The following is a 24,032-nucleotide window of genomic DNA, read 5'->3' on the forward strand; positions in this document are numbered from 1 at the left end:
AAAACCGATAGTGTTAAAAAAGAGCTAACAGTGTTAATCTAAGGAGGAACTGGATGGTGGCCATCATGAGGGACACCCAGAGACTCACACTAAATCTAAACACACATATGTAGCTACAGCAGCAAAACACAGAGAACCTCGGATTACAATCCACAGAGAGAGAGAGAGACTTCATTCTCTCGTGAGTATAGCATGCCATTGTTTACTGCTGTATGAATGCTCTGAATGCTGTGCACCTTTAATTCAATAGAATAGGCAATTTGTAGGCGAGGACATCTCTGCAGCACGACAGTACTTACTAAAGAATTGTATTTTGACATATTTTGCCTTGAACAAAGTTTGATCCTCCTACGAAGTGGATATTTCTATAGTCCAATAGTTTTATTTTATCGCTTAGCCCTTGTCGCTAGATTAGAAAAACTCTACAAAAACTCCAACTCCAAAGTCCATTTACCATATAGTTCCATTTTACAGAGCAGAGAGGTGTCTCCGTTATTTAGCCTCCTCTCACTGCAAACAGGACGAACAACATAACAGAAACACCTGTTAGTATAATGCGATACAACTCAACACAGCCCCAAAAACTGCAGCCTCCAGAGTGACCATACAGTTTAATAAACACCTCTCTAAAACAAAAGACCCTAAACATTATAACCGTCAGGAACATAGGATTAATGCAGGTTTCAGTTTTTGAAGGTGTGCCTAATAATAAAGCAAATACATGGTCGCCCATAAAGTTGGATTAACTTTTATTTTCCCATGAAACGATCATGACAATGTGATTTATTCTTGACAGATAACGTGTCAAAACTTCGTGTCAAAACTTCTTCCAAACATATCACAATGAAAATAAAAACACAATTAACAGAGGATTGTGTCTGAAAACAAAATTATTCCAACTTTATGGACGGCCGTGTATGTGCATACTTTGTATGTTTACGTGCATGCACAAAAATATGTATGTGAATATAATATACATGCACATACTGTACGTATATAGTACAAGTCTGGTGGTAAACTTCTGAATTAGCATTTCAAAAAATCTTGAGTTGGTTTCACTGCAGCAAAGATGTTTTCCCTGCTTTGTATTACATTCCATAAAAGTTGGAACGCTGTGCAAAATGTGAATAAAAACAAAATGCATGAAATTCAGAATTCCGGGTGTATATTTATAGTAACTATTTCACCGGTCGGCCTCCGTTCGGTACTAGATGCCCAATCTGGTCACATCCACAATGTTGCACTTTGCGGCGTTTCACTGGCATTTCGAATAAGATCGACACCATCAGTGTAGGTAGAATAGATTTATATGTATTAAACAGGTGTGAAATTTTATTAGTGTACATTGAGATTTACATGTCTAATTACAATACAAAAGTAACTCTGATTAGAGAAAGCAGTAAGAACGCTGAGGTGACGATCTTTACTCTCCTGCATTTTATTGTTAAGGACGGAAGTACGGTCCCGGGTGTGTTGATAACAACATTGATAATGGTTTTTTTTTTTGGCTTAACCAGAAACATCCAAATTCCCCTGAAAAAAACCCCGCAGGGTCCATTGTCTTACAGCAAGGAGATGCAAGAGACTGATCCGTGGCAAAGCTAGCGTGTGGCTAATTCACTGGTGTTAGCGTCCTTTTGCCGACTCTGGTAAACCAAAGGGTCACGTACACGGTTAAAACAATATACGGTTTGAAAGATAAGAAGTTAAGACAATAGTTTCACACCACTTAATTAGCTGGAAACATAACATGATTATCTACATTAGTAGTTTTTGTGAAATTTTGGTAGAACGTTAGCCAAAAGCCGCCTGACTCTAAATACAGAGACGCTACAGAACTCAGAGTTTCTGTTCATAAAAACAGAAGTTTATAAGTATTTTGGGTTGTACAATCGATCAAAGCTTTGTTGGTGGAATTAGAATGGAATCACCATTTTAATATATGGTTAGCCTGCTAAATACTGACTGGTCGCCCCTCAAAAACCCCATTACAGTTTGTACAGGCAGCAAAATACGAGTCATATTTATGTTTTAGACTGTCCTCTGCCGTCATCATCAACTTCTATGGCTGACATCACCCTGTTAACTATTTCACTTCTGGCATTTACATAAGGATGGTATTGACAAATGGTCTATTCTATCGTTTAGGTTGGAAATCTTGTTGGCAAAATAGCATCATTCATGAAAAAAATGAGACAGAAAAGTGGATGAATTTGACACAAATTGTTATACAGAGATAACTTAATCAAGATGGCTTATTATATGTGCATATTTGTGCACATGTGTGAACATGCATGCATATAGAGTGAATGTGAATGAGTATTTATATGAGTGCATATATGTGCATAAATGTGTGTTTCAGCATGACTGGCTTCTTTGCAGATAGAGTGCTCGGCTGTATTTGGGTGGGTGTGCTCTGAATTGAGGGAAGCCTATTAGAGGGGAAAGGGCCTGCAACATTTTAATCTCTTACACCCATCTATGTCTCTTTCTACTGCAGGGGGTTACGACATATAAAGCTCTTCCTCAAACTGCAGGCCGGAGGTAGTCAGCCTGGGATAAAGGCTTTTTGCTCGAGGTGTGGACAAATCCTGATGCGGGCGGAGGAAGGGATGGAAGGAGGGGGAGAGATGGGGGCGGGGGGGATGTGTGAGGGGATGGGGAGGGGGGAGAGCATGGCAGTGGTTTTGGCCTGAAAGCCTGGACGCCTCGGCCAAATCTTTCTATGAATAAAAGACGAGCGCAGAGAGGAGGATAAAGAGAGAAAGACGGGATGAGAGAGAGAGGCACAGAGTGAAAAGAGTGAGAAAAAGGAGGGATAGACTGTCAGGGGCACACTTAACAAGAGAGAGGAAAAGTATGTGTGTGCATGTGAGCCAGCTGCAAATCTCAGTGGTTGTGGGACACTTCCAAGATAAGACCCATCTGCCAGGGTGATTTCATTAATAATACAAGCTCTTTGTACAGGGCACTCAATCTCACTCTCTCTTTCTTTCTTACACACACACTCCATCCAGGGAGGAGAGAAGAGTCTTGGCCATCTCCACACTCCCAGTAGTAGCATGGAGTCGAGCCCATTACAGCGGAGTTGTTGGTTCGTCCATATGTAGGAAAGCTCTCAAGGGGTCACCTCTCAACATGTTAGCTGATAGAGGGAAGGATGGAGGGATGGAGGAGGAGTGGACTTGCCCACCTCTTCAAACCCCTACCGTGATGAGAGGTCTGAGTGCTCAGCGAGGGGTTCCACTCTCATGATTCCACTCACAGCCACTAAACAACACACACACCGCCTCGGAAACACACACATACACACTTTAAAATATTCTGCAGACCACTCCACCCCACAAGCGTTCTATTTATTTACAGAATAAATGTCATCCTGGTTCAGATCTGCCATGGTTGACAGTCCTGCTCTCGCTCCCATTTCATTTTCTTTTTTCCAAAACCATCCCGGCTACACCGCATATCAAACTGACTTCATATATTTAAACAACAATGTTAACATCTGTGGAAAAACCAACGCTGCTCATATGTGTGTTTCAATTACTTGCAATTGCATCTTTGCTCGGGTCTGCAGGTAGAGACTCCAATCATTCACTTTACTGTCACACAACTCACATTGTGTCACATTGTAATAAAAAAAAAAGATTTTTGCAAAAAGAAAGTCAGTCCATGTAAAAATGTGCTGTACTCATGGATTGATTACTGAACAGGCCCACCGGGAAAAGGTCCAGGGGCCCGATGGGCCAAGGGTCCTGACTCAGAAATGGTGAAACAACGTACACAAAATGACTAAAAATGACATAAAAAGAATACAGAAGAGACACAAAATGATCACAGAGATGCAAAACGACCACAAAATACAACATAGGTAAAAAAGAGAAATAAAACGACCATAAACATAGACATTACTGACTACAAAAGACTCAAAATTACTACAAAAGACTCAAAATTACTACAAAGATGGATGCAAATAGATGCAAATGGACTACAAGGAGACATTAAAGAACTATAAAAAGATGCAAACCAACTATGAGGAAACGTAAAATGACTAAAAATAGATTCAAAAAATGACTACAAGGAGATGCAAAAACTGAAAATAGACTCCAAAGAGACAAAATAACCAAAAAGACAAAATGACTGCAAAACAAATACAAAGGGCTTTAAAGAAGACTCACTGAGGCTGAGAAAAATAGATGCAAAACCACCACAAACCCCCCCATAAAAGAACCAAAAACATACACAAATAATAAATGCCAATAAAGAACTGTAAAACAGCTAAAAGTAGAATAAACTGACAAGTAGTAACTATAACAATGTGTAAAACTACAACAAGCGATAGAGACAAAGAATTAGAGACAAAATGACTACACAAGGACATCAAACAACTAAAAACATATGAAAAGCAATTGCAAGAAAATGCAAAAATACTGAAAATAGATGCAAAATGATCACAAGGAACTGAAAAACTGATGAAAAAATAGATGCTAATGATTATGAGTAGATGTAAAATGTCTAAAAATAGACCACAAAGAGACACAAAACAACCAAAAAATAGTCACACAGACAAAAAATGACATTAAATGATCAGAGAGAGACCCAAAAGACAGAGAAACGAAAATAAAGAAATGTAAAACAAGTGAGACATCAAACGATAAAAAACAACTGCAAGAAGATGCAAAAATACTAAAAATAGATGCAAAATGACTACAAGGAGACGTAAAACGACTAAAAATAGACCGCAAAGAGACAAAACACCCACAAGGAGAGACAAAATGACTCAAATAAGATAAAAAAATACAAAGGGACTGAAAATGACTGCAAATCACATAAAATCACCAGAAAAGCCCAATTAAAATAAAGAAATGGAAAACAACCACACATAGCAGAAAATAAATGCAAAATGACCCATAAGACAGAAAAAATGCAAAACAACCACTAGAAGATGCAAAATAACAAAAAATAAATGCTAAATGACTAAAAGAGGACATCAGACAACTAAAAACATATGAAAAGCAACAGATACAAATGACTGAAATAAGATTAAAAAAAAAACTACAAAGGGACTGAAAGGGACTTAAAGCAGACTCTTGGCAACTCTTGTCATATGTAGACAGAGTGGTGGGGGGGCCTCTAATACGTCAGTGCAGGGGCCCGTTGCCTCTTTATCAGCCCCTGCTTATACTCATCATGATGCTGATTGGTGCTGGATCTGTGGCAGTGCAGGTTTATGTGAGTGCGTTTGTCCCCTGACTGTCTCCTGACTGTGAAATCGAGCCCACTGTCACCCATCTGATTGACTCCTGGCTATTCTTAGCCGTGACAATTTGTAAAATTGACAAAGGTTGTTACAACACAAGTCGCTGGAGGGCAGAGACCCAGAGTTGGCTCAACAGCCCGGAGGAGGGAGGCTCGCTCAGCCGTCAACACATAAACATAAACACCCGGAGACACACACACACACACACACACACACACGCAACAATATATGAATCCAAACACAAGTACTCGCTCACACTGGAAAGGTGCATGCAGGCGTTAACACACAAGGACACCTGCACGTTCACACACACTTCCACTCCTGCCTCATCTGTGTGTCCTTGAGTCTGGATATCATTTGTTTGACCCCCCTCTGCTACTCTCTCTCTTTTTTTTTCCTGCCACATATCATTTTTCTCACCACCTGACACACCTCTGGATGCTCCTGAATGCCAAAACTGGGCAGACTGATTGATTGAATGTGCCAATGTGTGTGTGTGTGTGTGCCTGTGATTATAGTTTATGTTATGTGTCCTGCTGTGACTCCCCTCCTCCTCCCTTCCCTCCCTTCTTTCTCTCTCTCTTTCTGTCTCTGTCTATGTATCTCTGTCACAGCGGCGGTGGCACATTGAGGGCACAGCGTTCCGGCTGGTCAACCTGATGGAGCCGCTGACTCGTGGTGTGGCGTGGATTAACATGGCACGGAGGATCTCGGGGGCCAGAGGAGGTCATCCAGAGCCCGTCTGCCTCAGCTAGCATCACCGCAGCACAGCGGAGCAGACAGGGACGCTAACGCTGACCAGCCTGTTGACTGATTTAAATGTTTAACAGCACCCTGTTTAATCCAACGTCAACCCTTGCAGTTAACTGGTTCATCCAGTCTTTCCAACTCAGGCAGCAACCTCCGGGTCTGAGCAGTGAGGCAAACCAGGAAGTACCTTAAGCAGCATTCTACTGAAAATTCCAGGTGAGGGCACTGACAGCGGCTGCAGAAGTTTTTCGGCCCATTCATTTTAATAGAAAATGAGAAAACTTCCCATTTGATTTATTACCTAAATTTTTTTTAGGACAACACTGTGGTCTCAATCGCTAGTAAAAAAAATGTTCTTCAAGACATATGATGTTAATAGTGTAAATAATGGCCCCATTTAGAGGAGATAAAGAATCATATGATTTGGGGCGTGGCTACCTTTGATTGACAGGTCACTAACAATATATATATATATATATATATATATATATATATACATATAAGGGACGTTTACCGGTTTCGTCTCATAACTTTGACCCTTTCAGACTGTATGTTCCCTTAATGACATTTTATTCATTAAAAATGTCTTGTTCAGCGTTTGGTTGTACTAACAGACACTCCAAGGAGTTGCTGTTCATTTTTCTTACGTAAGTAACATACATTTTGTTTTTGTTTTTTGCCAAATCTAACATCCCAGTTAATGCTCCAGTTAATGCTAACATGAATTAGTAGCGGCTTCTCTCAGTCAGGTTGAGGTGTAGAGAGGCGTGTAGTCTGTGTCGTCAGATCCCTCTCGCTCCGCCACAGTCCAAATATGGTCTGTTCCCCGTATCAGAAACAAGATGACGACACAAGATGGTGACGAGTGTAATGCTGAACTCGATGCCTCAAATGAGCAGTTACTAAGTCCATTATTTATATACAGTCTACGTTCTAACTCTGCAATCACTGGAAGTCCGTTCATTTCCCACAGAGGAGATAAAGCCAATGAGCCTTACATCAACGAACTTTCCAACCATAATAATCTGCCGCAACTGAAATTTTTAGCAAATGTTAGACATTTTTCCTTATCATCCAACAGATGTGATTTTAACGCATGAAGTTAAATTAAGCTGGATACATGAATGATTCTCTACTCTGTGATTGTGAATGTCCAGCAGGTGTGGTGTGAATCTGTTCTCTTTTTAGAATCCTCTTCTTTTATCTATATATATGGTCACCCCTAAAAAAGTTGGAATAATTACATTTTCGGATACAATCCTCTGTTAATTGTGATTTCATTTTCATTGTTATACGTTTGGGAGAGATTGTTAATAAAGTTTTGAGAAGATATACACTTTATCTGTCAAGAATAAATCAAATTCTCACAATCATTTCATGGAAAGAGGTTAAAAAACAAAACAAAAGACAGTGTATGTTGTCAATGGGTGTTACTTGAAATTTTATTGTGAATATTTTTTGCGACTTGTTCCGACTTCCAACTTGAAGTGTGGGTAGCACCATGCTATATAATATTATAATGTAATGTACATAATCAGGATATATGTCTGAGTCAAAATGGTGGATACTTTGAAATGCAGTCAGTTAATAAATACAAATTACATTGCAGTTTTTGTTATAGGTAAGATAATCTATTGCATTACAACAAAATCTAATCATTTTGCATCTTAAACTCAAATAACAGATACAGCCACAAAAAATCTGAGCTTGACTTTTTTCTCTTTTAACATCTCAAAACATTTTCAGTTCAAATACAATTTATCATGCCTATTCAGCATTTACATTTTATCAAATTATGTTTACAGAAATAATATGTCAGATATACATTTCATTAGTTGATAGCGTAACATCATAATTTTAAAGTGCCATATTTTAAAAAGGTAATTAAACCTTTAATCAAATAATCATTGACAATGTAATAATAATCTAATGAACTTTTTTAGGTAATCTGAACTGATTATAGTTATTTATTTCTTGTAATCTAATTATGTAATCCTAATTACATCCAATCCATTACTACCCAACCCTGAAAAAAAAAAGACAGTTTCCCTAATTTCAGTGAAAATAAAGCTATATATATATATATATATATATATATATATATATATATAATAAAGCTAAAACTATACAAACTATACACAGACACAACTACATTTGGGTAAAGAGTGCCATAATAATGTTATTAACAAGCTTGAAAACCTTACTTAACTTTACTTAAAATCAGTGCTGGTTTGTTTGGTCCTTACAGCTTTTACTGGACACTTCAGGAGTAAATTTCTGACAGTAAAAAAATCCACAAAAAACGCACAGTTACATGGATGAAAGCATGTTTTCATGGTCAGATGTACACACACAAAAAACTCCAAATATTCCCCAGTTTCATATCGTACAAATAAGCATGCCATGGATCCCTAATCACTCTGCGGCGCTCTATCTAGCTTGATGCACATGACATGGCACAAGCCTCCTCACACTGCCTCTCTGTGTCACACACACACACACACATACATTACATATCAGCCTGAAAATAAACATACCGTAGAGGACATGACAAGCGCGGATCAGTCCAGGGTCCCACAGCGGGCGGACTGGTGACACTCCAGTCATATTGACTGGTGCCATATTGTGACAGAGGAGCAGAGCAGCTCCAGCAAATCAATGGCTGCATGGAGAATGATTCGGATGTGTAGAGAAGCGTGTCTGAGGCTGCATGTTGGGGGTCACAGTTCGGAGTGTACGAGTCACAGAGTGAAGCAGCATTTCGAGAGGCAACGCGTGATACGTGCGTTGATATAAAACACAGTTATTAATCATCGCACCAAGATCAACATCAGATCCGACAGAAAACATGCCCTCTTTTCTTTTCTGCCTTGGAGTGCTGTGGTTGAAATATTCAGGATGTGGCCAAAAGTATGTGGACACAGGTGTTCTTTTGTATCTTGAGCTGTTTCATTAAGGGTTTCCACTTAAATTAATAGTGCTACAACATCTTATTAATGATATTTCAGACAATAGTTTGTAAATATTATGTTTTAATATTACAGTGCCATGTGGTGGAATCTAACTAGGTACTGTACACAATTTTAAAGGTACTTAACTTCCATTTCCTGTAACTTTAAGCTGCTACTTCACTACATTTTGAGGCAAATATTGTAATTTTTACCCCACTTCTTTCAGCTGTCAGCTTTAGTTACTTTTCAGGTTGAAAAAAAAAAACATAATACATTTAAAGTGATAAGACATGTTTTTTTTATTAAACCTTACAACAGTATATATATATAAGTTGTTAAAATGAGTCCTACCTTAGTCCTAACAGTAAAACGCTGCTGAAACAAAGGCGTCAATAGCAATACTATATTAATATATTTGGAATATATAAAACAATCTCAGTGGGTCCATTCTGCATAACGAGTACTTTAACTCTAAGATACTTTAGGTGCATTTTGGTGCTGATACTTCTACTTCACATGCAGGAATGCAGGACTTTTACTTGAATTGAATTAATTCTGCAGCGTGGTATTAGCACTTTTAGTTAAGTAAGGTATCTGAATACTTTTCCACCACTGACATTGCCCCCTGTGCACAAAAACAAGGTCCACAAAGAAGTAGTTTTTAGTTTGGTGTGGAAGAACCTGACTGAGCCCTGACCTCAACCGTATCCAATCCCACCTTTGGGATGAACTGGAGCTGTGAGCCAGTTCTTTATCTACAAACATCAGTGCCCAACCTCACTAAAGCTCCTGTGGCTCAATGGGAGCAAATCCCTGCAGCCAGGTTCCAATATCTTGAGGAGAGCCGTCCCAGAGGAGTAAAAGCTGTTTGCAGCCTCTCAGTGCCGGATTTTGGAACGAGATGTTCAGTAATCACATAAAGGCGTAATGTCCACACACTTTTGTCCATGCATTATCCTTTATTAAATAGCAGGGATGCATGCTTCTGTGAACTAATCAGTTTTTAGTGAATAAAGTGTCTTTTTTTACATACTTTCACACTCATCATAAAATTTTGGACTGTTAGCTTTGTTTTAAAGTTATCGCAATAATCTCGAAGATTTTCATTTACATAAATGTCTGATAATGGAATACTTCACCCTTAAAATGATCATTTGTGTATCAACAACTCACCCCGTGTTAGTTGATTTTCTCACAAGCCTGCACAGTACAGAAGATACAAAAACAGAGAAAATTCTTGATGAATTAAAGTAAACTTTAACAACAGTAAACTGTAATATGGTCTATTAGCTTCTTTATGGTGGAAATGTATTTGCTCAGCAAAATGTAAAATTTAGGCACCAGATGACAAATCAAGGAATAAAATTATGATGGGGCTACATGGTGGCATAGTGATGAGCACTCTTTCCTCAAAGGATCGCAGGTTCAAATCCGGGTTGTGTCTCTTCTGTGTGGAGTTTGCAGTGTGGGTTCTCTCCGGGTCCTCCAGCTTCCTCCCACAGTCCAAAGACATGCAGCTTGGGGTTAATTGGTGGATAATATGTGTCAGCCCTGTGATAGTCTGGTGACCTGTACAGGGGGTACCCCGCCTCTCATCCAATGTCAGCTGGGTCTTCTCCACCCCCCCAGTGACCCGAGTTTGAATAAACGGTTAAGGGTATTAATGCATTAAGGGCATTCTGTAGAAATGAGTACCAGCAGCTTGTGAGAAGTACACCAAAGAGTTTAATGTAGAGGTGCCGGTGCTACGTACCAATGAGTACCGGCACACTTCAAGCACTGGTTTTGCTGTTGTTAAACACAGCTTTCATTTACTTCAATCCATCAAGAATTTTCTCCATTTTGGGTTTTTTGTTTACTTTGAAGGCATGCAAAAAAAGATTTCCTCAAGAATTCAAGGTAACACAGGGTGAGTAACTGGCATACAACTTGTCATTTTAAGGGTGAAGTATTCCTTTAAGTCACTATCTATTGGTGAATGGTTGGATTGAACCCAAGGCCTAATGATGAAAACCTTTGCATTTATACCCCTTTTCCACCAGAGCCGGTGCCCAATCATGAACCAGTTCTTTTCGTTTTCGACTGCCAAAGAACCGGCTCTCAGCCAGGAAAACTGGTACCAGAGCGGCACCAACTCTTTGCTGGTCTTGAACCACGAACCGCTTACGTCAGGGGCTGGGGGAGGATTATCGTGACGAACAAGACCAACTCAGTGCCGTTGAGAAAGACCAACTAAAACGTATATCATTCATTCATCTGATTTGTTTAACTGCAATTTGATTTGCAGTTAATCAAAATGGGCTAGTCCACTAGCGCTAGCATGCTAATGTTAGCAGGTTAGTGTTAGCTTACAACAAAGTCCAACATTAACATCTTACATTCAGTGTTCAGAAGAATGTACTCGCCGTCCATGCCGTGTTTGGATGCCAATTCAGGCTCGCAAAGCCAGGAGCAACATTTGTAAAGAGGCGATGTGGTCTGCCATTGTTGTTATTATACATAAACAGTGACGTAATGATGTGGCTCTCTGGCCTGTGGAAAAGCAAACAGGTTCTGAGTTGGTTTGTAAGTTGAACCAACTATGGGTGTTTGTGGTGTCATTCCCGCATGAAATCACAAGTTGCGTATACACAGCAGTGGTTGGTTTGCCAGAGAGAACCCAACACAACAGACTCACTCTTGTAGTACGTGAAGCTGTTTTTTCTAGTCTCTGCTAGCTATACAAGTAAATGTTGCTATGGCCGAACAGACAAAGAAAAGTGAGTGATGACTCCAAAAACAAGTGAAAGTAGCCGTGTTTTGTCTAAACTAAGTTTGAAGCCATCAACTGGTTCCACCAACTGCTTCTTCAGGAATTGGATTCAACTGGGCAACTTATAATTGTTCTTTAATGTCACAGCAGAAACATCCAATCAGTCATGTGAGTTAAATGTTAGCTAGGTCAGAACTTATTCAGAAAAAGCATTTTCATCTCTAGTGCATTAACTATTAAAAACAAAAAAGTGAGCGTAAAAACCTTGATGCATATTTTTGAAAGTTTTATTGAATTTTTGGTGCTTTTCTCATACAAATCTTCAAAATGCACATACACTGGAAACTAATGAGAGGAAACCAATGAGTGAGATCCAAAAAGAAAAACCCCTTATGGTCAAAAGTGCCACCAAAGAGAACAAAACAGAGATCTATGAGAACTTTAGAGAATTAATTTTGCCATGTCTAACCTGACACAGTGTACCTTTTAAACTTTCTGAAATGTTTTTATGCATTTTGCACAATGACATGTTTTTTTTTACAGGATTAGTTTGTTTGGACATTTGTGATGGAGATTATTGTTTTCCTAGGTGCTCTGCGTGCTCTTTTGTGTTGATTTCACCTCCTTTAGCTTCTTTGAGCAAACAATGACTTCTTCCAGCTACTGAGAGTCATCCTTAAACAGAAGAGTGCTGCAGCTCTTTTGTTGTTGCCATGCATGCTGGGAATTTCTCTCCATAGGGCGACACCGAGCCCCGACATGTTGTGTTGAAGAGATATTTTTAGTTTCTTAGTTGCACACAAAGAAAACGGCTTGCACACACAAACACTGAGAGCTTATGTAGAAGTTCTAGTTCTGTGGATTTAAGGTTAGTTGAAGGACGGAATAAACGATTGTGTGCACGGAGGTTTGGCCTGATGTTTTCCTTCGTCTGTAGGTTAAATAAAGTCCAGTACTCACAGGGAGGGATCATGGATGAGATCTTTGAGGTTGACGCCACTGCGATCCTCTGCAAGGTTCCGAAAACAGCTGTCACTCACTGCATACACAAAGAGAGATGGAAGAAAATTAAATTAGCACACAAATTGATTAGCAACCTAAAATGAAATGCATGAAGGGCTTTAGCACAGATTGCTATTGTTACATCACAGTCATTGTAAGTGGCTCTTTTTCATAAATGTGGCTAATTACCAGGGAAAAGGTATCAAATGTTTTCCCTTTCCCCCCACAAATCCTTTACTCTGATGCCAGCTCACTTACTCACTTTGCAAGACCAAGAATTTGTATTTTCTGATTTTCTATGGTTAGCCACGTGTGATTACTGGAGTTGGAAGACTCAACTGATCTTTAGATGAAAAAGAAACAAATAATGAACAACATCTAAGACTTACTGATCTGAGCACACCTCTAATGAGTTCTGTGCTGTTTCTGTATTCATTCTTACATTTTGAAACACATTTCACACCTGTGAAATAAACTCTATCCAGGACATACAGGGCTCATCCATTGTGTCTCTATTATGCAGGAATGTTTGCTTGTATTTGTTTCAGACCTTTTGGTCTGTTTCAGCTGTAATAAAGTGTTGCAGGAATGAGTTGTGGAAGTAGACAATGTGATGTCATCCATTGGTTTGTGGACTACGGTTCTGCATTTTGTCTGCAAATATTTTTATTTGGGCCTGTGACCATCAATTTCTTTGTGGAACTGGCGCATGCGCTGGACGGATCATGAACGGAAAGTATACTATGAAATCAGCTAATGCTAGTGCAACCTTACTTGGTTAGCAAGGTGCACATCAAAATAAAAAGCTAACTCCTTTTAAAAAAAAATCTTTTTGTACAATCAAACTTTGTTTGAACACACTGTAAAAAGGGTCAAAGTTCTAAGATGGAAGCACACAGCACACCATGATAGCGAATTATCAATCACAACGTTGCCCCAACTTAAAAGCATAAACTGCTTTATCATCTATTTGACTCTAAATGGGACCATCCCTCATCACAAAATTAACATCATTATGCACTGAAGAAGACTTGAAACTAACGATTAAGGACTTAAACTCATGAGGAAAATATTTACAGATGTCATAAATCTGGTGAGAAGTAGGGTCATTTTCTCATCGACCTCTATAAAATGGACTTTCTTTTTAACATCCATGCTGTTGCCCCCTGCTGACCATTAGAAAGTATGCAGGTTTAAGGCACTTTTTTTTAGACCCAGAGGTTGCAGTTAGCCTAAAACCCCAAAACAACTTAGAATTTATGCACTGTACCCATCCCTCATTTCAAAGTCAATGGGTTTTTGGATGGATGACCGAAATAACCTAAAGAAATGTTCACATTTTGCTCTACAACATAAATGATCTCAGTAAATACCCATACGTGAATTCTGAAGGTCATTGAACTTCATTTTAAGCTTAGTGGTGGTGTTTGTTTTTACTTCTTACTATTGCATTTATGCTTAAAAACTAACGAAAAGGAAGATTATATTGCTTGATTAAAACTTTTTTTTGCACCAGAACTTAATTTCAACAATGATCCAAAGCGGCTTTTTGTCGAGTGAACCCGGTGCTTACTACAATACGTCATCCCTGCAGCAGGTGTACTGTATATAAAACAATGTCGGGTGCTGCTACATTGTCTTCTGCATCATGTTCTCCTCCAGAAGTACACTTCAAATCAAATACAGCCACCGTGTGAATAAAGCTAACACTGACATCACCTTCACCCGGCACACTTTTTGATCACACTGAGGCGATGTGAAGCCACACCTTCATCATCTCCAACCTCTCCTTTGTAAAACCACGGCAGCCCCTCGACTGCAGAGCAGGTGCGAGCCACATGAGTCATCATGGTGATCACAGACGGATAGAGTGACGGATTGAGTGAGACAGGAAGAAAGACGATGGCATGGGGAGAGGAAAATGGGAAAAAAAATAACCAAGTGAGAGCAAACAGAAAGAGACAGATGAGGAGGATGAAGAGAGGGACAAGGTGTTTTGTGATGTGACGGGGCCAAACGTGAACGGACACGCTCGGGTCTTAAAATAGATGCAAAACGAAGCACCGGAGGAGGCGGGCTGGCGGGGGGCGGCGGTGGTGGTTGTGGTGCAGTGGATTTAATCCAAAAAACTTGATGCGCTAGTTGTAGACAAGACTGGAAATGTCATGATGTTACTCCAATGATGTGCCATGATCCATGAACAGGAGGAGGGGCGGAGGGGGGAGCGGGGTGAGTGGAAGGGTGAAGCAAGAATGGTGTAAAAAATGGAAGTGGGATGTCAAAGGGGGGATGTGAGGGAAAGGAATGCAACAGAGCCAGAGGATGGAGGATGGTGGTGAGGAAGATAGGAGATTGAGGTGGAGAAGAGAAGATGAAAAGTATGGAAGGGTTGTGGTGATGAGGAGGAAAGCAGTGGCGACGGGGCAGCGATGTGGAGACAGAGGTAAACAGAGGGTGCAGGACGTTGCTCTGGGCTCTGGCAAATAAATGGGAGAGTGCTGACATTTGCACACTGAGCCAGCTCAGAAAGAGAGAAAGAGAGGGAGAAACAAGAGAGACAGAAAAACTGCGGGCGGGAGGGGGAGGAGGCGAGATGTAGCGAGAAAAAAAAGGTTGAGGGAGGAGAGAAAAAGGGGAGCAAGCACATGGAATACACACCACCCTGGCTTTAGAGGGGCACTGCTGCATAAGTGCATGTGTGCGTGTGTGTGTGTGAAGAGGGAACTTCCTTCAAGACTGCAGTATTCCTTACACACACGCACACACGCGCGCACACACACACACACACACACACTCACAGAGCCCTCCTCAGTCTTTCTCTCCCAGCTACCCCTTGATCTAAAAATAGCCGTTCCACTCTCCTACAAGAGGCAGCAACCATTCTGAACCAATCAACACGCTCTGTCAAAGGCATCGGTACCCACCACCCCTCTATGTGTGTATGTGTGCGCGCACATGTGTGTGCATGTATGCAACAAGGGGAACTCCTGAGTGAAGGTAATAAAAACTGCCCCTCCCTGATGCACCGGTGAGTAGAAACGATGTGGAAAGCGATCCCTTCTGCAAAACAATAGCAGGGAAAAGAATCCGGGAGAAAAAAAGGGGGGGAAACAAAAAAAGGGAGAGAAGGAGTGAGAGTGGAAGAGAGGGAGATCTGGCTGCAGTTGAAACAGGCTTCAAAGGAATATTAATGTGATCCTGTGCAAGAGCTGAAGACAGGGGAAGAGAAGGGGGAAGAGGGAGGGAGGACGGAGGATGGAGGAGTGAGAGGGGAGGGGGAAAAGGTGCGCAAGAATTCATGACGCTGGCTCCAGAGATCCGCCCATGCACCTTTCTCCAGGTAAACCTGCAGCTTAGCTTCCATCGCACCCCCCCTCAAACATCGCCGTGCACTGCAACATCTCTGGTGTCCATCCGAAAACCCGCAATGTGGGAGAATCCGGGGATTTAATCATCACAACAGACGTCCACTACATTCCTAGGTCACGCCAAGAGTTAAGATGCAATGCAGTGACCTCGTCCCACCCCAGAGGGCGCTATTCCCCATGGTACATACAGTACACAACAAGCTAAAGGTCAATGCTTCTACATGACTGGACAACTGCTGGAAGACAGACAGCTCAGGCCAGACAGACAGTTATCAGAGCTGAGAGTGGTTCTACACTACCAGTGCATTATACTGCTATTCTGAGGTCAAACATTTAAAGACAACAAGAAGCTCATATCTTGGCAATGAAATCTGGATTGAAGCCAGTGCATTCGATTTTAATATCTGATATTCATGATACTGAGGGCAACCAGAGATGAAAACTGCACACTTCAGCTTCAATTTGCCTTATTTTGAGAGTTTATTTCTGTATTTGTCTATTTTTTTGGCATTTTTTAACAGCTTTTATTTAAAAAATACAAAGAAATACTATAAATAAATAAGTAAATAAATAAATAAATAAATAATGTGTTTCAAAAAATCCAGAAAAAAAAACAGTAAGCAAGTGTATTTATTGGGTCGAACGACTGTTTCCAAGGTCAAGGATGAACACACTCAGAGTAATACAGAGGCTCAAGGACTTTTCAAGGACTTTCCGGGCCCAAATTCCTACAAATTCAAGGACCCAACATGGCAAAGTTTAAGACCAAGATAATGGTTTATTACTGCTACAACACGATTTTCATAATGAACTATCAGGGTTTCAGAAGCTCACCGTTTTGAATAATAAGCGTCAATGTGCAACAGGTGTGTTGCATTTTTGCACACATGTGACCGTTGCATGCTCTCAAGATCGGTGGGATATGAAATAATGATGCAACTGCAAGAGACACACATGCAGACAATGAACTGTATCCTATTCACTCATTTTAAGTAAAAAATTTTTTGCACAAATTTAAATAAATATAAATTAAAACACTATTTTCCCCTCCAATTAACATGCTTTAAAAGATTCCAACAACCTGTGGGAACCATTATTACAATAATATTGCACTTTTCAAAAACAATGCTCCAGTGTCCTGCTATAAAATTGAAAATAATAATAATAATAACAATAATAATTGCAATTAAAAAAATGTTAAACATGACAAAGTAAAAAATAATTAATTTAAGAAAAAATGGGAACCTGACTGTATGTGTCTTTGTGTCTTTATGGAGTATCTTGATGTCCGAAACCACTCTCAGTCTATCCATATGGGCTTCTCTGTAATTATAATAATTTTTCATATCTGTTTTCTGGTGCCAATGCCGGTTATCAACTCCCATCATCTCATATTTGCCTCCACCTGCGAGCGTGTGTGAGTGCAGGAGCCTGGATGTCCCCAGGCTGCAGCAGTGGGAGGAGAGCAGGATGCCTGTGCTTCAGAAGCATTACACAGGGCAACAACACTCACACATGGGATCTAGACGTGCACACCCAAACACAAACACTCGTGCACGCTCCTAAAGGGTTAATCGCTAAGCCATAGCAGGGCAGGAGAGATCAGGACACAGGGGAAGACATCAAGAGACCAAAGAGAAGTGATCAGGGAGGAAAAAAATGTCAATATACAGCGAAAATGAATAGGAAAAACACAGAAGGAATTATTGCTTAAAGGGGAAGAGAAGAGGAATGGGAAAAGTCTTGGAAAAGATTTTATACTGTAATACCTCCTCTGGAGGTATTACAGTATAAAATCAATGGCCATGTCTGCACAATAGAACCAAATAACCAAGTGTTGTTTTTAATAGAACTAAGTTTTGTTCTAATTTACGGTCTTTTTCGTAGAGATGATAAGATCAGAGAAAATAAAAATGCAGTTGTTGAAGGTCACTAAGTCCATTTATTGAAATACTGCACTATAAGTAAAGTACAAGTACCTAAAATTTGAGCATTTACATTCTTAAAAACTTTATACCATACTTCTACTCTGCTGCATTTGTCTCAAATCTTTAGTTACTTTCAATATAAATTATTTTACCTTTACTGCCCAGTAAAAGCCATAGATCTCCAAAATTGGTGATTTTGAATATGAATTATTCTAATAACCTGAAGGACTAAGAAACTTCCCCTACTTCTTGAGCTAAACAAACAACAAAAAACCTTTGGGATTCGGCGGAAAATGCATCAAGGCTGTTTTTCTAAAAAAGTTGACTTTTTCGATCTCACAGGACAGTTATGCTACAAACATATGATGATTACAGTAACATTCTGCACACCAGTCAGTTAGCACTTACATTACCTCGAACTACGCTTATTATGCACGCATTTGATAGTGACCTTGGATAGTGACCTGCGTCAAGCACAGAGACAGACGACAGATACAGAATAACAGATTTATTTTAACAGGTATTAGTGCTGAAGGATTCTTCCACCACAGGTACACCATATGTATATGTGACATGCACAAATTACATTGTTGTAAAGTTACTTTGTCATTAGAATGATATTTATCCATATAATTTGGTAAAGTTCAAGTAGGCCTAATTAAAGTAATTAAAACACACACAAGTAGCTAGGTTAGCTGGCAGCTACCTAGCCTTGGTGTGATACTGAGTACTACTACAATCTACTAGTCTTTGTCCGCCTCTTTACATCACAGGATTTACAACTTTCAGGAGAAGTAGAGAGCAAGAGTTATCAAATCAAAAGAAGAAGGGCCTTGGTAGGGAAACTCAAGACTAGTAAAAGGTGAACTGCTAGATGTATATTTTGGCTATAATGCATATTTTGCACTGAATCTAAAACAATGCTAAATAAAAATTTAAATGTTAAGAAAAAAAACCCCATTATTCCCATATAAATTTTGTCAAAGCTACAGGGAGCCACTGGAGAGGGCTAAAGAGCCACAGGTTGCCTCTGGTCTAACTAGTAGGATGAAAACTGTGTCTGTGGTTTTGCTAACAGTCAAAGTGGAGTTAGCACACAGGCTATGTGTCTTTTTCTGACTGTAGATTAGCCAGCAGGCTAGTTTCAGCCATATGTAATACAGTAGCTTAGCTAGCTAGCAGGCTATATGTGCAGTCAGCCTGTTAGCCGCTAGCAGAGCGGATTCATAAACTGCTACTATGTTCCACTCAATCATTTCCAGGACATAAAGCAGTCAGCGCTCATTATCTCCCTGGGATCCCACACTAATGGGGTTTTCCCTTATAGCAGGTCCTCACACACACACATCCAACTACACAACTCTCCTGCATTGAGTGTGTGCACATTTATACACATACACAGACAAATGTCATACAACAAACATAGACAGTCTCACACATTTTCTCCAGCTACATACACACCTGTACACACACCTGTACACACACACACACACACTCACACACACTTGGACATCTTGACGTGGATCAGCAATTTTACACAACATGCACTACAAATCACAGTGCAAGAAAGTTGCTTGTGCCAAAGTCTGCTTCCAGCCCAATTATGACAGTGCTTATCCATCATTATGGCAGAACAGCCTGCTGTTAAAAGAATGTCCAGAAATCTGGCTGTCTTGGCTGTTTTGGATATGATGTGGAGTCCAATTGTCAGCTATTCATTATTATGTGTTAATTAACCATCCTGACAGTGGATTTCAAACGTTTTCTTTCATCAAATATCTACACACTGTTTATCGTATAAAGAAACTGTAATTTGAGCTTTCTGACAGCCCTAAATGGATCATAGGTTGCGAAAGTTTCCGTTAGAAAGAGTAACAAAAAACAAATCAAAATCACTTTATTCGACATGTCTCATTTAAAACGTCACTAAATAATAAACCGTTTGGAGTAACTAGATTCTGCTAAAAACATTAAATTCTGCTGACATCAGTGAAACGGTGAAGCCGTGATTGATTCTTCTGAGCCGTACGGTCACATGACATATATTCACTGAAATCGAACAGAACTGCAGACTGCTTACACAGAGCAGAGAGGAGAGGACAGGAGTTTGTAAAATGCAAATAGTTCAATATCTATAACATATGGGAACCCATCTTTTCTTTTCCAATATTCATGACACAAAACTGTTGTATATAGAAATTACATTTTACTACAATTAAAAAAAATTCTGGGAAATTTAACTCTTTCTTATGATTTATGTCATTATAACTGTTTTTCTTCACAAAGGACATTTTTGATTTGTTCCAACTTTGAGCCATGATTGTGCCATTTCCATAGAACTTCAGGACTTATATATTGCAGTATAATAAAAGTCCACATGCTTTGCCATTTAACATGTCGATCATCCTGACCATACAGCTCATTTTGTCAAAAAATTGATATATGCATGTACACATGTGCAGCAAAATGTCCACCAGCGGGGGGATAGCAGCATATCGCCTTCTTCGTCTGAACAGCCCACTTGGCATCTCTATTGTTTCCTGTTCTTCATGCGCTAACAGCAGTGCCAATGGCCCTCCAGCCCTGGAGAAGCTACTATGGAGGTCAAACACTGGATTGGGCTGACATCTGCTGGTGGGAGGGACAACACCTCTGCACACCAATAAGCCTCAACCAAAGTGATATCACTGCCTCCTGTCTTCTATTTTACTGGCTTGTTCTGTGTCAAATGGAAACACTGGGCCCCAGGCCTCGGATTAAATGGGCTTAATGATGAATAGAGGTATGGACCCGCCTCCAGATTGTAATGGGGTGGGGTAGACATCTGACTAGGGGGCTTTCAGTACTATAGCCCCCCCTCCCAGCCAGAAGAGGAGAGGAAAGGAGAGGAGCAGTGGTGCACAAATACCAGCATCTTCATTCCATGGCAGGGTAAATTTCCAAATTAATAAAGGCTTCACGGTGCTGGGTAAAATATAGTAACAGCAATAACAGCAGATAACCTAATCTAATATAAGCCCACTGTATCTTAGCAACCTTGTTAATTCTGAGAGGAGCAGTGGGGTAAGCAGCAGAAGCACAGCATCCATCATCAAAGACACACCCAGCAGCAACACACACACACACACACACACACACCAATTGCTCACAAACTCTCAAACCCACGACACCACGCACATGCACATGCTATCTTACCATTAGCCGCTATCTCAATCACACTGTGATGCAGATGAATGCATACACATGTGCAGGGCTACACACTCAGGCACATACACACAGATCCTCAGGCTTACTGTAAGCAGCCGGGAGAATGGAGGGGGTGTGGAGCGGAACAATGGGATCCTAATCGTCGGGCTGCATTTCAAAGCCTCTCCCCTCTACAACACTGTTTCTAGATAAGATTTGAAAATGCTATTTATATCCGCGGGGAAAGGAGCCAACCAGCAGCTTGATTTTCATTTATTTGAAGTCAGATCTAAATTGGGGTGGAGTTACATAATGCAAGGAGTGCGACACTCCACCTGCTACTGCCGAGCCAGCCATTGAAGAACACTATGGAGGAAAGCAGCCCAAAAAGCGCACTGGGCCCACGCTAATACTGCAGCTAATAATTACTCTATCGGCTTAATAACCGTCGCTTACTACACCAAAGGAGCCCGGCTCATCCGTGTGGGTACAGCAGTGGGCCGATCCGCATCTCAAATTCCAAACCTACTCCAGCGTAGCCAGGCCAAAATCCGGCAATCAAGCTGAGCCAAGGACAAAACAACACAGCAAAACATGGCCCAGTCCCCCCACGCACCAGATGTGCAGAGAAAGAAAGACAGAGAGGGAGAGACAGCTCTGTTCTCCACAGCTGTGTCCCAGGAAGGCAGGGAGGCAGAGCCCCAACCCTGGCCCCGGCTCCCCAAACTCTCTCGCCCTCCCCGGAGAGGAAAGGAGAGGAGAGGAAAGGAGAGGAGAGGCAGCTCCTTCCCCGGCTGAGAGAGGTAGGAAGAGGTGGTAAGATGGACATGTGGACTTGAGGGAGGTTGAGCAGGAGCCTGACAGGATTAAGGCAGCAATTCATAGAGGATGAGAGGAGGGGAGAGGAGAGAGGGGAGCAGCGGTGGGAATACTCCGAAAGCAGAGAGGGAGGGCAGAGAAAGAGAAGCAGGATAGGAGGGCGAGTAGTAAAATGGGAAGACGGGGAAATGGCTGGTAGGGGGAGGCTCACGTGAACAGAGATGCAGTGGAAGGAGTAAAAAACATGGAGGAGGGAATGAGAGGAAGAATAAGAGGGAAGATGAAGGAGATAAGGAATGATGTGCTTGGTGACCCCTATATTAATTGGCATGCAGTATATATATTTTGCTGGTCAGAGATATGGTCAAAAATTGGAAGGAAATCCATAAAGTAAAGGTCACAGATGGACAATAAATGTAAAATATAGAAGACAGAAACATTATGACCCCATTTGCACCCGATATTAACATGCGATCTGTATCTTGATACGTTATCAGGATAATGGTATCTGATCACAGGCCTTCAAAGCATTAATATATTTATCTTACTTCTGCCCACACTGCGATTGATTAGATAAGTGGCTCTAAGGCACACAAACACACAAGTATAGGCTTTTATAGGCCTTTAGATCCATATATGGGAAGTGTGTGCATGTTACTAAAATGATTAGTCAATAAATAAATTTGTCAACTGACAGAAAATTGATTGAAAACCATGTTCAATAACTGACTGATCATTCAAGTCAATTAACAAAAGCCAAACGTCCTCTGGCCCATGGGGCGCTAAAGGCAATGCTTAAAGGACACATTCCTTTACATTTAGTCATTTAGCAGACGCTTTTATCCAAAGCGATTTACAGAAAGAAAGGGGAAAAAATCAAGGAATAGTGCAATATTCACACCCACACATTCACAACTAAACAACCAACATCTTGTTTTGTGCCCGTAAGCAAGGCCACCAAGATATGTGCTTTTCTCTTTTATATTATTTTTAACATACACAATATGTCATTTTCTGCCACTAGGTTTGAAACTATTTGTAGTTTTGGTCTTCACCACCATTGTTGGATTCCTTCAGTGTTCGTTCATGACGTTTTTACCCGGAGCTGAATTATCCGCAGAGTTCTCTTCTTCTCCAAAACAAACGGACCCGGTGATAAAACCAGCAAAAATACTGATATGAAGCAGTTTCACGTAAAAAAAAATGTGTTCCTCCAATGCTGTTCATTGTACAAAGGACGTCCCGGAGGAGCTCCGAGCCGAGCTGCCGCTGACATTTCCTCAGCTTGTTTCTCTGATAACTTAAGATCCAGACGTTCAGGAGGTTTTCAACAGGAGACGGATTATCCGCAGAGGTCTGATCCTCTCCAAAACAAATATATCAGGTGATTAAAACTAGAACAAGAACTGATCTGTCCACCAATATTGGCCTGTCACAGACATATCAGTAGCTATAGCTACGTATCAGCATATATGCAGCAATATTAATGCAAAAAACGATGCTTGGGATTTAGAAATGGTGTTATCGTCACTAACTTTTTCCAGCAGCACAGTTGTTACCTAAAGACAGCTGAAAAGTGACAGCAAATGGCAGTAAGGTATAGTGCTACTTTTCAAAAGATGGTGATGTAGTTGATAATAAATTGTATGTAAGATGTCTTTTAATGTTAAATAATTTATTTAAGTAAGAAAGCGGCCTTCTAAATTTGTCATATTGGTGCAAAATCCACATGAAAAAAATTTATTTTCATGCCAGCTCCATCATAGCCAATATCGATATTCTGTGAATTTTTTCCCTTCATAATCCCAAATTGGTGGGGCCACATTGAAACCAGTAAAACACAACAACATTTTGTGTAAAAAAGTTACATATTCTACCTTTAATTGAATATCTTCAGGTTTTGGCCTGTCTGTGTCACAAGACAAGATATTTATAATAATAATAACAATAATAATAATAAAAATAAAATAGTAATAATAATACATTTTATTTATAGGCACCTTTCTTATCACTCAA

At 40.3% G+C, this 24,032-nt stretch overlaps 1 protein-coding gene across 7 annotated transcripts in view; it reads right to left on the reverse strand.

Moving 5' to 3' along the window:
• Positions 1-24,032, reverse strand: part of gphnb (gephyrin b) — a 135,972-nt gene that overhangs the window by 83,217 nt on the left and 28,723 nt on the right. For 5 of the 7 annotated variants that reach the window (XM_059355768.1, XM_059355766.1, XM_059355767.1 and 2 more), the window contains exons 2-3: positions 12,674-12,752; positions 10,135-10,161 (exon numbers count right to left, since the gene is read on the reverse strand). In XM_059355768.1, coding sequence (XP_059211751.1) covers positions 10,135-10,161; positions 12,674-12,752 — 106 coding nt within the window. The remainder of the gene's footprint in view (positions 1-10,134; positions 10,162-12,673; positions 12,753-24,032) is intronic. The other 2 variants (XM_059355765.1, XM_059355764.1) reach the window with 1 other exon arrangement.

This window comes from Centropristis striata, chromosome 18 (genome assembly GCF_030273125.1).
Source record: "Centropristis striata isolate RG_2023a ecotype Rhode Island chromosome 18, C.striata_1.0, whole genome shotgun sequence".
In the NCBI taxonomy this organism is placed as follows: domain Eukaryota; kingdom Metazoa; phylum Chordata; class Actinopteri; order Perciformes; family Serranidae; genus Centropristis; species Centropristis striata.